We start from the raw sequence: 15010 nt of genomic DNA, 5'->3' as shown, positions 1-15010 counted from the left end.
CATACTACGCAGTGTACTTGGAACTTTACATTCAATACTTTGTTCATGTCTCACATTTTCTGTTATTAAAGAAGGACACTGAGGCTGAAGAGTCTAAGTAAGTAGCCCAAGGTCTCAGAGTGGTGGAGCCCAGTGTCTGGCTGTCTCCCCAAACTCATGTTCTTTCCACTGCAGCAGATTATATCATATGAACAACCCCTGGTTATTGCTTGTTTCAATTTGCAATGCAGCAATGTAGTCATTTTAAATTAATCCTTGAAAAATCACCAAGAGATTAAAATGCAAATTTCAACATGACTAGAGTTCAATAGTGATTCTATGTCAAAAATCACATAAATTGGTCCTACAAAAGTTCAAATTCTCCTTAGAGAAAAAGCTTTCCTGCTTCATTTTGTATTTGAGATATAAAAAATCATTTCTTTTCCTTTTTTCCTCATGAGTGTCATAAGTCAATCCTAAGGAGGTAGAGGTATGTAAAGGAAACAAAACCTTACAAATCTGGTCACTACACCCCACTTACAAGCAGACCTTGGGCTGGCAACCTCAGGTCTGTGAGCTCCGGGTTCCCTCTATGTAAAATGGGGCTGATGCCTACCTTTCAATCCTGTAAGGATTAAAATGGAATCATGTGTCTTGGGAGTCTGACAGATTGGTATTACTATTCTGCTTAGAAACAAACAAGGCCAGCCTTTTACTGGTTTGCAAAGGAGGATTTAGGAGACAATGGGTCATACACAGGGAATTGGTTCATTAGCAGCAAAACCAGCAGAGGCAATGTAAATTTTGAAAATGGTGGGGGCAGGGGAGATGACATACTGTGCAGAGAGGAATTGGAGGTAAGGCTATGGAGAAGACAGTTTCTAAAAAATTATTTCTAATCCCAATAATTGTGGTGTTGAAAATGAAGAAATTATCAGAACTTTCAGATACGTTAAAATTAAGAAATTTTGGTTGTTAAAAAAAAAAAAAAATACAATAAACCCGACCTAGACAATAATTTCTATCATAGCAAACTTTATAACAGAAAAACATTAGAAACCATCTAATGTCCATTAGCAGGGAAGGCAGAATTAAAACAGAGTAAGGGCCGACCCCGTGGCTCACTCGGTGAGTGTGGCGCTGGGAGCGCCGAGGCTGCAGGTTTGGATCCTATACGGGGATGGCTGGTGTGCTCACTGGCTGAGCGCGGTGCGGGCGACACCAAGCCTAGGGTCGCGATCCCCTTACGGGTCACACACACACACACACAAAAAAAACCAGAGTAAAATATGGTGCATTAAACATACATTTATCTTTTCTTTTCTCCTGATACAGTAAAAGAATTTTAAAAGGCATAAACCCCAAATAACAGGAGAAGAAACAGTAATGAAAGAGAGATGTCAAATTTTTGAAAGCCAAACAGCAGATGTTGCTAAAAAAGTGGTTCTTAACCTGAGCCATTTGCTGTCAGGGGACATTTGGCAATGCCTGGAGACATTCTGGGTTTTCACAGCTGGAGGGGGACATTCTGCCATCATGTAGTGAAGGGAGCCCAGGGATGCTGCTAAAAATTGTTCAATGTATGAGACAGCTCTGCACAACAAAGAATTATCTGGCCCAAGCTGTCAAGAATGCTGACTGGGTTGAAAAGAAAAGCTTAAGACAAAGGTTGGGGTGGGTGAGAAGAGCAGTAACTATCAAGCCCACCTCGCACCACAGAACTCCAGAAAAGCTCAGGAAATGGAGACACCTAGAACCTCTAAAGGCGAGGGGAAAGGTAAAATAAAAATAGGAGTAATTCAATCCCAAGATGCTCCTCTCCCAGCTCACTCAGCTGCTCAGCTGGCCTTTGCATGCCCGGCCAGAGGAGTAAGTGTTTACTTTCTAGAGGAACTGAACCAGAAAGGCCTGGGGACACCAGGTACAACTGACAGGTGACAGGGCTTTAAATCAAAAACAGGAGGATTAAATGAACATATACATATGAAACACTGACAACTCTAACCCACTACCCTCATTCAGCTTCCAGAACACTGGTAATAAAGCATACACTGCCCAGGAAAGAGAAAATTGACTAGTCCAAAAGAAAAGGTTCTGCTACTAATATTTGAGAGCCCCCTGCCCCCAAAATAGCCACACTGGTTCCAGGCTTCAGAAATTCTTATCCATCACCTACAGTAAAGCCCGCCAAGTACTAAACCCTGTTAATGAACACCAAGCTTCCAATCAGCATTTACTGCCTTGCTCTTAAATGTGATGGGGCAGCCATTTGAGGAAAGCCTCTCAATAAAAGACACAGAACAAAATAAATAGAAGATAGGAACACTGAGTAAGAGAACAATGCAGGGGGAAGAACGATTTTTAAAATCTAAAAATAATAGTATCAGATGAGGAAAAAATGGCAAAAATAAAAAATTCAAAAGGGTAGAAAGATTAGTTGAAGAAAGTAGAGGGAAGACTAAAAGAGAGAGATGGAAAATAGGTGGGAAAAAACAAGAAAATTAAAAGTTTGATACAAGACAGTTAACATCCTACCACAGAGGCCCCAGAGAAAGAAAAGAGAGAGAAATAAAGAATTTTTCCAGAGGCCGGTCAGTTAGCTCAGTTGGTTAGAGCACAGTGTTATAACACCAAGGTCAAGAGTTTGGATCCCTGTACTGGACAGCCACCAAAGAAAAAAAAAAAAAGAATTTTTCCAAAGAAATAATGTTTGAAAATTTCTCAGCTATAAAGAACATGAGTTTCTGGATTGAGCAGGACTACCAAGTGCCCAGCCCAAGAGATAAAAACTGACCTACAGCAAAATGCTCACTGTGCAATTTCAGGATGCTAGAAGAGACTAAAAAAGGGTCGTTAAAAAAAAAAAACACCCCAAAATAACAGGATCAGAATAGCTAAGACTTCTTCGCTACAATAAATAGGAAAGCTAGAAGTCAGCAGAGCAACGTCCTCAAAATTCTGAAGGGGAGAGTCATTTCCAAGCTAGAATTCCACACCCAGTCAAACCATCAAGAGCAGAATAAAGTAATTTTCAGTCATGCAAACTCTAAAAATGTTGCCTCCAACATAATACTTTCTCAGGATACTGGAAAATGTTTCACCAAAACGAGGGAATAAAATAAAGAAAAGGGAAGAAATGAAATCCAAGAATCCTTATATGACAAAAAGTTTTACAAGAAATGAAGTGTAATAATAATTAGTACCTGCTTCAGTTAGCTCATTAAAATGTAAACATTACTGATTCAATGTGAAAATTTCCTAAAAATAGAGGGAGAAGGGGAGAGGGGAATATGTGAGTGAAAGTTACTTTTTGTGCATGTATGTTTCTGGAGGAGGGGAGATTAGAGGTGGTAAAAGCTCTAAACTCTCATCTTCCATAGGAGGGGTCTTCAAAAAGTTCATGGAAAGGTTCATATTATCTTTTATTTTTCCATGAGCTTTTTGGAATATCCTCTTAGGAGAATTAATAGGTGATCTCTGAAATGTAAGATATGGCAATATGAACATGTCAGTTAAAAATATGGAGACAAAATTTCAACTGCTAAAAACCCAAAAGTAGCTGCCTCTGAGGAAGGAGAAGCACAGAGAACTTGGAAATTGCTGTTTTTCATCAACTACGTGGTTCCATATAATTTTTAAAGCCATTAATATTCATTACTTTCATAAAAATAAAAATAACATTAAATAAAAATATCATTAAAGAGATGAAGTAGATAGACACAAAGTTTTTAGAATGTATTTGACCAAAAAAAAAAAAAAGAGTTGCCTAACAATATCAATAGTATCATGTCTGTGTTTTTTAAAAGTCTACAACACACAGATACTCACACATATAATACTGTAAGTTCATACAGAAAGGTCTAGAAGGACACTGAAACACTGAAGGGAGAATGGGACTAGTAATGGGGAAGGAATGGTAGCAATGGGGGCCTTTCATTGTTTTCTATACGCACTTCTGTACGGTTGACATTTTTATAACAAAGATATTTGTAAAGAATTTTTAATGACAGGTAAATGTGCATGATATAGTGCTATAAGAAAAAGCAGCTATAGAGGTATAATTTGGTATAATTCCCACTGTATGTTTTTAAAAATGTAGCTTCTAAACTTTAAAAATAAAAGAACACTTTTGTCTTAAAATATTACCCAACCACCAATTTAAGCAGTTGAAATTAACCTGCTCTGAATAAAGCAGGAGCAGAGACCCAGTGTTCTGGTCAGTCAGCCATCTGTCTCCCTCAGACCCTGCAGGGGAATCAAAGCAATCTCGGGGCTCCAGGCAGCACAATTTGAAAACTATTACTATCATAAAAAGGAAGGAAAGAAAAAAGGGGATTATGAGTGACGTTTCTTTCATTTTTGTATGATGCACTTACGCGCAACATTTTTCTATGATTTGGAACAGTTTAAGTAATAATAATCTGTTCCTTGAACATGCCTATACAACCACCTAAACCTGATATATCTGTAGGGGCAAGGGTGGAGATGAAAAAGAACATTATTAATCTCTTCAATTTATTACTCTATATTCATACTGCCTATTTCTTAGGTCAACTTTGATCATTGATATTTTCTAGAAAATTTTCTACTTTCATAATTTTCAATTTTATGGAGTAAGTTTGAAATTTCTTTTACTTATTATTTATTTCTTTTATTTATTATTCTTTTCAAAAGTTCAATTTTTTTTTTCTTTTCCCTTTTTCGTGACCAGCAACGGATCGCATCCCTCAGTGTCGCACCCGTACCAGACCGGGACCGGCAACGGGATCGCAACCCTCGGTGTCGCGCCCACACCTCGCTCAGCCAGTGAGTGACTGGTCTGTACGTGGGATCTGAACCCTCGGCGGGAGCGCCGCCGCGCTCCCAAGCAGCGCACTGCAGCAGTGCGCCACCGGGCCGGCCCAAAAAGTTCAATTTTTTAAAGTCTTACTTTTTCATTTTACTTGAAAAACATTTCCTAATAAATTAAATTATAATTTCTTTTTCTAGTTTTGGTTTTCTTATTGCTATTCTTTTCCTAGCTCCTTGAATTCAAAGTAAAGTTCATTATTTTTTCAAAACTATGAATTTTCCCATGTGTGGTTTTGGCCATATCCCCTATGTATTTGTTGTTTAGTATTCTCACTGTGATTAGTTTCTAAATAATACTCAATTTCAATTTTTTATATTCTTTGACCCAACTGCTATTACAAATAGGTAAATATTTTTAAAATCTTTATTAATTTCTATTTCTATTTTAGTGCAATAAAAGACAGTGACCTATAAGAGTTTGACTTTTCCTTTTTGAAATTTTCAGTGTGATCTAGTACATGATCAATTTAGACAAATGTTCCATGGCATATGAAAATAATCCTTCAATAGCCTTTTGCTGTTTGTCCGGGGTATACCCCTGGTTCTGCTCTTCCTGCAGGACTTCCCCAGTGTTTTGGGGTTTCCTCCATTGTCTATACTTAATTGATTGGCAAGAGCCAGTGATCTTCCCCATTATATTACAAAAATCCCCCAATTTTCTGGTTTGTGGTGGCTCCTTCTGCCATTATGGGGACATTTTTCTCCTTAATTTGTCACTTCTTTTATCATTTCAATGGAATTTTTTGAGATGAAAGGTAAAAATCATGGGCTCAAAATATACCAGTATGTGAGAGTTCAGCCTCAAGAATCAGAAAGATCAATGTTTGAATTCTGATTCTACCACTTCTTTGCTGTAGAACCTTAAATATGTTACTTAAATTTTCAGGGCTTCTATTTCCTCATATGAAATAAGAATAATGATGGTAGTTACCACCTAAGCTTGTTAAGAGTGGTAAATAAGCAAAGGGAGAGATACAGCTGAATACATCATTTGACAATCAGTAGTTCTCAAACACCAGCTAATGTTGCTGAAATGAGAACTTTGGTCTTAACTTTTTAATACTTAATGTCAAACAAAAAGGAAGTGACATTTTCCTTAGCCTGATCATATACATAATAAGCTTTATGTGTATGCTTTACAATCCCAACTTATTACGACTATTACCTAATCACAATACCACAGCTTAACTTCATCAATTACGTTTGATTACTTGACATTTGTAATCTGTCTGCTCTATAGACAACACTTAGAAGAATTTCCTTTCTGTGAATCTACAGTAAGTGGTATATAGAAAAATATACCACTAATTCTAGTACTTTAAAAAAGTAATCAAGTATATATCCCAAAGAACTGAAATCAGGAACTCAAACAGATATTTGTACACCAATGTTCAAAGCAGTGTTATTTTATTTTTTTTTCCTTTTTGTCTTTTTTCGTGTCCGGCAACGGATCGCAACCCTCAGTGTCGCACCCGTACCGGACCGGGACCGGCAACGGGATCGCAACCCTTGGTGTTGCGCCGCACCTCGCTCAGCCAGTGAACGGGAACCGGTCTGTATGTGGGATCCGAACCCTCGGCGGGAGCGCCGCCGCGCTCCCAAGCGGCGCACTGTAGCAGTGCGCCACCAGGCCGGCCCAAAGCAGTGTTATTTACAATAGCCAAAATATGAAACAATCCAAGCATCCATTGATGGATAAACAGATAAGCAAAATGTAGTGTGTATATATACATATATATACACACAGTGAAATACTTTTCAGCCTTAAAAAGGAAAGATATTCTGACACATGTTACACCACGGATAAACTTTGAAGGTGTTATGTTGAATGAAATAAGCCAGACAGAAAAGGACAGATATTGTATGATTCCATTTATATGAAGTACCTAGAGTAGTCAAATTCATAGAGACATAAAGTGGAATGATGGTTGCCAGGGGCTGTGGGGAGAATGAAATAGGGAGTCATTGTTTAACGAGTACAGAGCTTTAGTTTTGCAAGATAAAAAGAGTTCTGGAGATTGCACAACAATATGAATGTACTTAAACTACTAAACTGTATACTTAAAAATGGTTAAGATGATAAATTTTAATTTTACATACATTTAACTACAATTTAAAAAAAGTAATCAAGTGTCTCAGTGATAGCTATTCTATATCTGATTCTACATAGTACTATTTAAAAGCATAGTAAAACACTGTGAAAATGTGTCATAAGGCTAGATTAGACATGTCACTCAGCTTGTTTGGTGGGCAAACACTAACCTTCTGCTCTCTTACACTCTAGTTCACTGCTCCTAAGTCCTTACAAGGTGGAGATGGGGGTCCTCACACTTTACCCACACATACTTTATTTTATTCTCAGAAAAGTGAATATAAGGGCCGGCCCCTGGCTCACTTGGGAGAGCGTGGTGCTGACAACACCAAGTCAAGGGTTAAGATCCCCTTGCCGGTCATCTTTTTAAAAAAAGTGAGTATAAAAGTGTAAGAAGTAGATGTGTAATTCCACTTGAGTAAATCTCTAATAAAGAAACCACTATATGGAAAATTCTTTATATAGAATAGAAACATTTGATTTATAATAGCAGAAATGAGAAACAATCTAAATATACAACAGCAAGAGAATGGCTAGTAAACTGCATAGCAAATGGAATACTATGTACTCAACACAGCTGATTCTATGCATGAAAATGAAAAAGATGCTCATGTAATAGGTGATTTTAACTATGTAAAAAATACATTCTAGAAAGACTGAAATGAGAAATTAACATGTTAATAGGTAATTACCTTTGAGAAGTATGAATACTGATCCCTCCTTTTCTTTATAGTTTCTATACTTTGCGAATATTCTATTTGTTTTTGCTTTTACAATGAATTTTGCTTTTTATATTTGTTTTGTTTTTATAACATATTCCTTTTTAAAATTATGGTTATGATTTTTATAATTATATTTTTAAACATATCCTGTTATTTAAAAAAAATAAATAAATAGAAAACAGAGAGGAATAAAACTTTAACTTTTTCTTCCCAAGTACTTACATTCTCCGGTATGCTGGGAAGTTCTCTGGTATCAGGCACAGTAAAATAAGAATGCTGGAAAAGAAAAACCAAAGCTATTTATTTTTGCAAAAATGTGTAATAAGCACATTACGCAGAATTCAAGTGAATGATCAGAAGGTATTTCCTTACTCAGATGAGGAAACAGTTTCACTCATAGGAAATATCAATGGAATATTTTCTTTGGATAATGTTGAATTAAACCATATGCATTAAATCATTAGTTCAGTAGATGGAGTTCTTTTCTACAAAAGATGAACATCTTTAGGAAATATAAACGAAGAGTTCAAAGGGGTTAAAGGCTAAATTCCCAACGAAATTTGCATGTTTCTGAACACATGAAAGCTGTTGGTTTTATAATTTATCATTCAACAAGGCAAGTGGACCCTGGGGACCAAATATTACTAGATTCACTAAATGATGGTTTTTACCAACCAAACCCGCCATTTCATGTCAGCATCTGAGATTACATTCATCTACAAACTGCTGCCAAAATTTGCCTGGAAGGCCCAAGCGATGTTAAGGACAGCTCCAACTATAAGTACTCATGTGCTAAGACCACTGCCGATAGCGAACAGTGGAGAAACAGTCCACAAAGCACACTCTGTGAATAAGCCTCCTGACTTCCAGTGGGATCTCCAGAGAAGGGAACTAGAGACTCAGTGGAGTTGAAAATCGACCTCTTCAAAGAATTTTCAGTGAGGCATCTCCATGTATGTAACAAGCATGTGTCTCTGAGTTAAATGACAACACGATGAACTGATGACACCTCCTCTGCTACTGTTAAAAGACTCAGAGGACAATGGCAAGCAGGAATGGGAAAAGCCTTGTGATGGCCAATTAAGGATGGGATTGTGCAAAGGCCAGGAAAGGTCATATGCAGAGAAGGTCAGCTTAGCCATGGCCTAAGTTCAAACCTGGACCCCCAAGTGACACTTCAGGAAGTTCCCCTCCCTCCCTCACCTCTGTCCTTATTCTTGGGTAAATGCAATATAAGTAGATCTTTAGAAGAAAGAGTTGTATAGGCTTTCTGAAATGAAAGGCCCTTGGGACAATTGTAATAATGACAATAACAACAATAATAGTATAAGCTACTTGTCTAATAGTCAACAGATAATTAATGAACACCTGTTGTATGGAAGGCTTTATGTCAGATATTTGTAAACATTATCTCTAATTTTCATAAAAAATTTTATGATAGATATCTCCATATTACAAATGGGTAAATTAATGTTCAGAGAGGTAAAGTAGTCAGTCTAAGGTTACACAGCTAGTAGATGGCAGAACTAGGACTGAAACCAGGTCTGTATTACTAGAGCTATGCTCTTTCCCCTATAAAAGACTGTTATACTTGTGTTTTTTATGTGCAAATCATAGCTAAAGGAACTTGAATAAATTAAAAAGTAAAAACAAAAAAATTATTAAAAAGATAATTTAAAAACCTTCTGCAATATATTATTTCGATATCTATGTGTCTAAGCTAAAATGTTACCCATGAAATATTACCATAGAGATGGTGTAACATGGAAAATGTTACATGAACTAGTAAACAATTAATGAGGATTAAAATAGAAAAAGTAAAATACAAGGTTCAAAGTTGACTCCATGAGATATTTCTACACCAATGGCTAGAAGGGAGTTTCAGAAAATCTTCAGTAAGGGATGTCCATCTGGTGATGGTGTGGCACAGAGAGAAAGTCAGCCACTGAATAGCTATGTGAGCTTAGGCAACTTCACTTAATAGTACAGAAACCCAGTTTTTGAATTTGTAATTGGGAATCATAATATCTACTTCAAACCTGTTGTGAAGAATAAGTGTTATATATATGAAGTGTCTAGCATTCAATAAATGGTATTTTGACGTAAAATTATTATTACTCTCAACTGCTAGTTTACATTTCTATTTTTCTCAAACACCTATATGAGACACATAAAAATATCCTCTTGATCGCCATTTTATCAACATTTCAGGATTTATAATCTGGATGAGACTAGCCCTTCGAAATCGGAAATGCAATATAAAGAGAGGAGTTCCTAGTGAACAGGAAAGAAAAAATATCTGCCTTTACAGATGCAATGGATTGCAAATAGTGAGCCAAGGCAAATCCAAAACCAAGTAGTCTCTAGGCTGTCCTTTGAGATTCTGTCTTGCTCCATCGCCCATGAAATGCTGAGGACCAGGAGAGGTCAGAAACATTCCTAGAAACCACTGGCATGAAACAGCTGCACCACCCCAACAGTTCCTCCTGCCCCTGAGATGGCTTGTCCTTGAGGCCTGGCAGGCACTGCTGCCTGTGCAGCCATTTGGGGGAAAAAGTGGCCCTTCCTCCCCAGCAGCTGCTGACCCAGCCAGGCTACTCCACAGCTACCTGTCGGATGTCATTACAGTCTGAAGCGGCAAGATCAAGCTGCTTAGGAAAAAGGACAGAGACAAAGGCAGGATTGCTTAACTATACAGCAAAGACTGAAGTAGGTTTAAAGCTCATTTGTTTATCTTTTCCAGACAGTCCCCCTCCCTTATGAGAATTTTTGTATCAAGGTTTCTTTCCTTCCTATGCTCTAATAAAATGAGCAAAAATTTCTGTAAATTTGTTCACTCATTGCTCCCTTCCTCCCTCCCTTCTCCTTCCTCTTCCTTCCCTCGTCTCAACACACATGGCGGAGTGGGAAGAACACAGGCTTTGGATTTAGCCCTGGGTTTGAAAACCCAAATCTTATCAATTATTAGCCACAAGACTTTGGATGGGCAAGTACCCTTTCCTCTCTAAACCTCATCTATGAAATGGGAATGTTAATATCTATTTTGTAGAGTTGTTTTGCACATTAGAGATAAATATTTAGTATAAATTAGGAACTTAATAAAATGGTAGATCTATTATTAATTATTAAAGTAATATTTCTTTCAATTTTATCATTTTGAAAAAAACTATAAGAAATATTAATTTTCTTTAGAAGGGCAAACAGCTTTCTAGTCACTGAATACCAACATTATACATAGTTCTAATGAAGCTGAAAGAAAAAATTTTTAAAACTTTTAGGCCCCATGACATAGGGAAAATAGCTCTTTGATAATAATCAATACCTGGGCAAGGGGGTGTCCATCTGAGATTTCTGATGAAAGTAGTGACAAGGGTTTGACGTAGGGGATTAGATAAGTCCAGTAACTGAAATATAGAAAAGATCCCCTCCACCTGTTCTGATGCCTATGTGACAAATGATGGGGGTGTCCATCTGAGATTTCTGATGAAAGTAGTGACAAGGGTTTGACGTAGGGGATTAGAGAAGTCCAGTAACTGAAATATAGAAAAGATCCCCTCCACCTGTTCTGATGCCTATGTGACAAATGATGAAATTGAGGCCCACAAGTTGAAGGTCTTGATTATGGCCCCTCAGGTCATTGGCAAAAAGACAACTAGGGTGAAAATCTCCCATTTGATAGTTCAGAGGATTTTCCACACTAGCACGCTGCAGAACACGTAATATATATTTAAAAGCATTCAAAGAAATGATCATTATTGTAGGCCATTAGCCATGCTAAGCACTCCCTTTCTATCCAGGGACACACAATTCCAGTGAGGGAAACAGGAAAACAGACCATTCCGATATGGTATAAGTAAGTACTGCAAAGTATACAAGATGCTTGGGGCAAAGGAGAGAACCTGAGCTAAGCCTGTGAGGTATCAATGGAGGATTTCTCTGGAAATAAAATCAGAGTTGAGTTGTGTAGGATAAGTATGGGTTACTGTGGCAAACAGTGGAAAGGTAACACTGAAGGCTGAGGGTTCAGCATGGGTTTCGGCAAAGGGGGGCACAGGGAGCCCAAGACAAAGCTGAAGAGGCAGGCAGGGGGCAGCTATCCTACCCCAGCCCAGCATCTACATTCCAGGCTGTGCTGGTGATGGGATGATAGAGAGGAGCCTGGGGACATTTGGGACCTGTCCATTCCTCATGGAATCTCAGAGAAAGGAAGAAGTTCAGCTCCTTGGCCTGCCCTGAGCCCAGAGGTCTCAGAGTATTTAGAATAGGGTGAGGGAGGTGCAGATGACAAAAGACAATCCTGTTCAGCTAACTCCCTCTNACCCCAGCCCAGCATCTACATTCCAGGCTGTGCTGGTGATGGGATGATAGAGAGGAGCCTGAGGACATTTGGGACCTGTCCATTCCTCATGGAATCTCAGAGAAAGGAAGAAGTTCAGCTCCTTGGCCTGCCCTGAGCCCAGAGGTCTCAGAGTATTTGAGTACTGCAAAGTATACAAGATGCTTGGGGCAAAGGAGAGAACCTGAGCTAAGCCTGTGAGGTATCAATGGAGGATTTCTCTGGAAATAAAATCAGAGTTGAGTTGTGTAGGATAAGTATGGGTTACTGTGGCAAACAGTGGAAAGGTAACACTGAAGGCTGAGGGTTCAGCATGGGTTTCGGCAAAGGGGGGCACAGGGAGCCCAAGACAAAGCTGAAGAGGCAGGCAGGGGGCAGCTATCCTACCCCAGCCCAGCATCTACATTCCAGGCTGTGCTGGTGATGGGATGATAGAGAGGAGCCTGGGGACATTTGGGACCTGTCCATTCCTCATGGAATCTCAGAGAAAGGAAGAAGTTCAGCTCCTTGGCCTGCCCTGAGCCCAGAGGTCTCAGAGTATTTGGAATAGGGTGAGGGAGGTGCAGATGACAAAAGACAATCCTGTTCAGCTAACTCCCTCTTACTGTTAATAATGAAATGGTCTCTCAGTGATGGCTAATATTCTGCCCCACTTACCACGCTGAGATGAACAGACACTCCTGGGTCAGGGATTGGAAGTTTGTACAGAGTTTCAAGAAGCTCAATCCACTGATTTTCCTGAAAGAAATAAAAGGTCTAAGTAACAAAAGCAAGGCTGAGCCCTCAGTAAGATACCTGCGGGGAGGTCTGGGCACACAGTGAGCTAGGTGCCCTCATGACTGAGGGGGCTGGGGAGATGCCAGCCCCAGTACAGAAATAGTTGTGATATTCAAGTAGGGTGGGACAAAAGACACTGCGTATGGCTCAAACATAAAAGCCAAATAGATCCTCCCACACGAAGTTTGACATTTTCTACTCAGTGAGACACCTACCATGACCGCCTTTTATGGATCTTATACCATAAGCTCCCAGCAAATCTATCCCCTCAACTCCATAGCAACAACGTTTAAATGCAAACAATCCTAGCTTACAGGCTGGGGGTGGTTGGGAGAAATAACGATGACACTATAGATGTTGTCTTCATCATCATTACCCTCAATTAATTTTATTGAGTGTTCACTGGGAACACAAGGCAGCTTCCAAATATGGAAAGTTAGAAATGAACTAAAGTACAACAGCATGCAATATAGGATGATGGCTGTGCATTTTAATTAGTGAAAATAAGCAGCAGGATGAGATACGAAGCAGTACAAATTATTCGACTGAAAACAAATTCACCTTTAAAATGCTCAAAAGAACACTGCTCACAGAATTAATCTGAAAGCCATTTCTCCCATCCTGTGGAATTCTTTGTACAAATAGAATAGTAATTAGTTTACACTTGTATCCATTTGCTATTTATTTGATCCTCCCTACTACCCACTTTACAGATGTGAAAACTGAGGCACAAAAAGGTGAAGCAGCTTGTCTCAAATAAGCCAGTTAGTAACTTGCACAGCCAGGGGTGAAACACAGGCTCGCTGTGTTCAAGCCTAGAGCCCTCCCCACTTCACCACAGCTGTCTGTGATAGTGAATTTGAGGACAGGGGGCAAAAAAATGATGAGCCCAGACTACAAGCTTGTTTCAATCTGAATTCTCACAGAGGAGAGAGACGAACGTACGGGTGTGTGTGTGCATGTTAGTTTTGCCCTGAAACAATATCGAACTTACAGAACACTTGTAGAAACAGTGCAAAAACCTGTTTTTATTTCCTGAGTCATTTGAGAATGAGTTGCTGACATTATGCCCCATCATCCATGGATACAAACAAGGACATTCTCCTACATAACCACATTGAATCATCATAATCAGGAAACTAACATTGATGCAGCATTACCATCTACTCTTCAGACCCTGTCACGTTTTGCCAACTGTGCCAATAATATCCTTGACAGCAAACAATCCAGTTCAGAATGACAGGTCGCCTTTAGTAGTTATGACCACCTAGTCTTCTTCAGTCTGGAACAGCTCCTCAGTCTTTCCTACATTTATAGGACCATCACACTGGGAACACCCATTTTGTGGAATGACTCTCAATTGTCTGTTTCCTCATGATTCAGATTTCAACTTGTCCCTTTATTGCTGATGTTTGCTTTTATTATTTAATCGATTCATCTGATGTCTCCACTGTGGGGTTATGCTTTCCATTTGTATTTAGTAAGTATTTTTTGGAGTGATACTTTGTGTAAATATCCCATTCCTCAAACTTTCAATGTATGCATTTACTTATGTTACTATGGGCACATGTTTTCTACTTCATTCAGCGTGTTATAATGCTTTGCTGTCATTATTATTTTTGTTACTATGGGCACATGTTTTCTACTTCATTCAGCGTGTTATAATGCTTTGCTGTCATTATTTTTTTTTTCTCAGCGGGAGCGCCGCCGCATTCCAAAGCGGCACACTCTCCAGTGCGCCACCGGGCCGGCCCCATTATTTGTTTTGATATTCAGACTGTTCCACATATGGCCAGTGGGAGCCCCTTGCCCCTTCGAGTTTGCTTTTGTGTCTTTCTGACATTTCCCCATCATGTTTTGAGCAATTCCTCACTTTTTGGCACAAAAAGCATTTCAGGCTCATCTTACACTTTCCCTGCCCCAGCCCTGGAATCAGCCCTTTCTTCAAGGAGCCCTGGTTCCTTTTAGTGGGGAATGGTATTTAGAAAACAAGATCTGGGCATCAGGTGTGCTCATTGCTACTTGGTATCGCCAATGCCAGGTCTTTTCAGGGGATAGAGACAGGGAACATACCACACACACACAGACCCACAAGACACACTTCCATCTCTATTTCTTTACCTATCTTCACATATTGAAAGCCATGGGTTCACACCAACGGATCCAATTCCAGTCCAACATAGGAATCATTCTAGTTTCCTCCCTAGTCATATTTGTGACTACATTCCACAAAAGTGAAAAACCTTGCCCCTG

General features: G+C 39.0%; 1 protein-coding gene across 1 annotated transcript in view; it reads right to left on the bottom strand.

The window, feature by feature from the left end:
• DENND1A (DENN/MADD domain containing 1A) overlaps positions 1–15010 on the bottom strand; it is a 462953-nt gene that overhangs the window by 253017 nt on the left and 194926 nt on the right. The window contains exons 6-7 of the mRNA XM_008568329.1: positions 12638–12718; positions 7867–7920 (exon numbers count right to left, since the gene is read on the bottom strand). Of these exons, the coding sequence (XP_008566551.1) occupies positions 7867–7920; positions 12638–12718 (135 nt within the window). The remainder of the gene's footprint in view (positions 1–7866; positions 7921–12637; positions 12719–15010) is intronic.

Source organism: Galeopterus variegatus, unplaced genomic scaffold (genome assembly GCF_000696425.1).
Source record: "Galeopterus variegatus unplaced genomic scaffold, G_variegatus-3.0.2 Scaffold400, whole genome shotgun sequence".
Taxonomy (NCBI): domain Eukaryota; kingdom Metazoa; phylum Chordata; class Mammalia; order Dermoptera; family Cynocephalidae; genus Galeopterus; species Galeopterus variegatus.
Note: the sequence above shows the minus strand (reverse complement) of the source record. Positions and strands in the feature narration are given on the sequence as shown.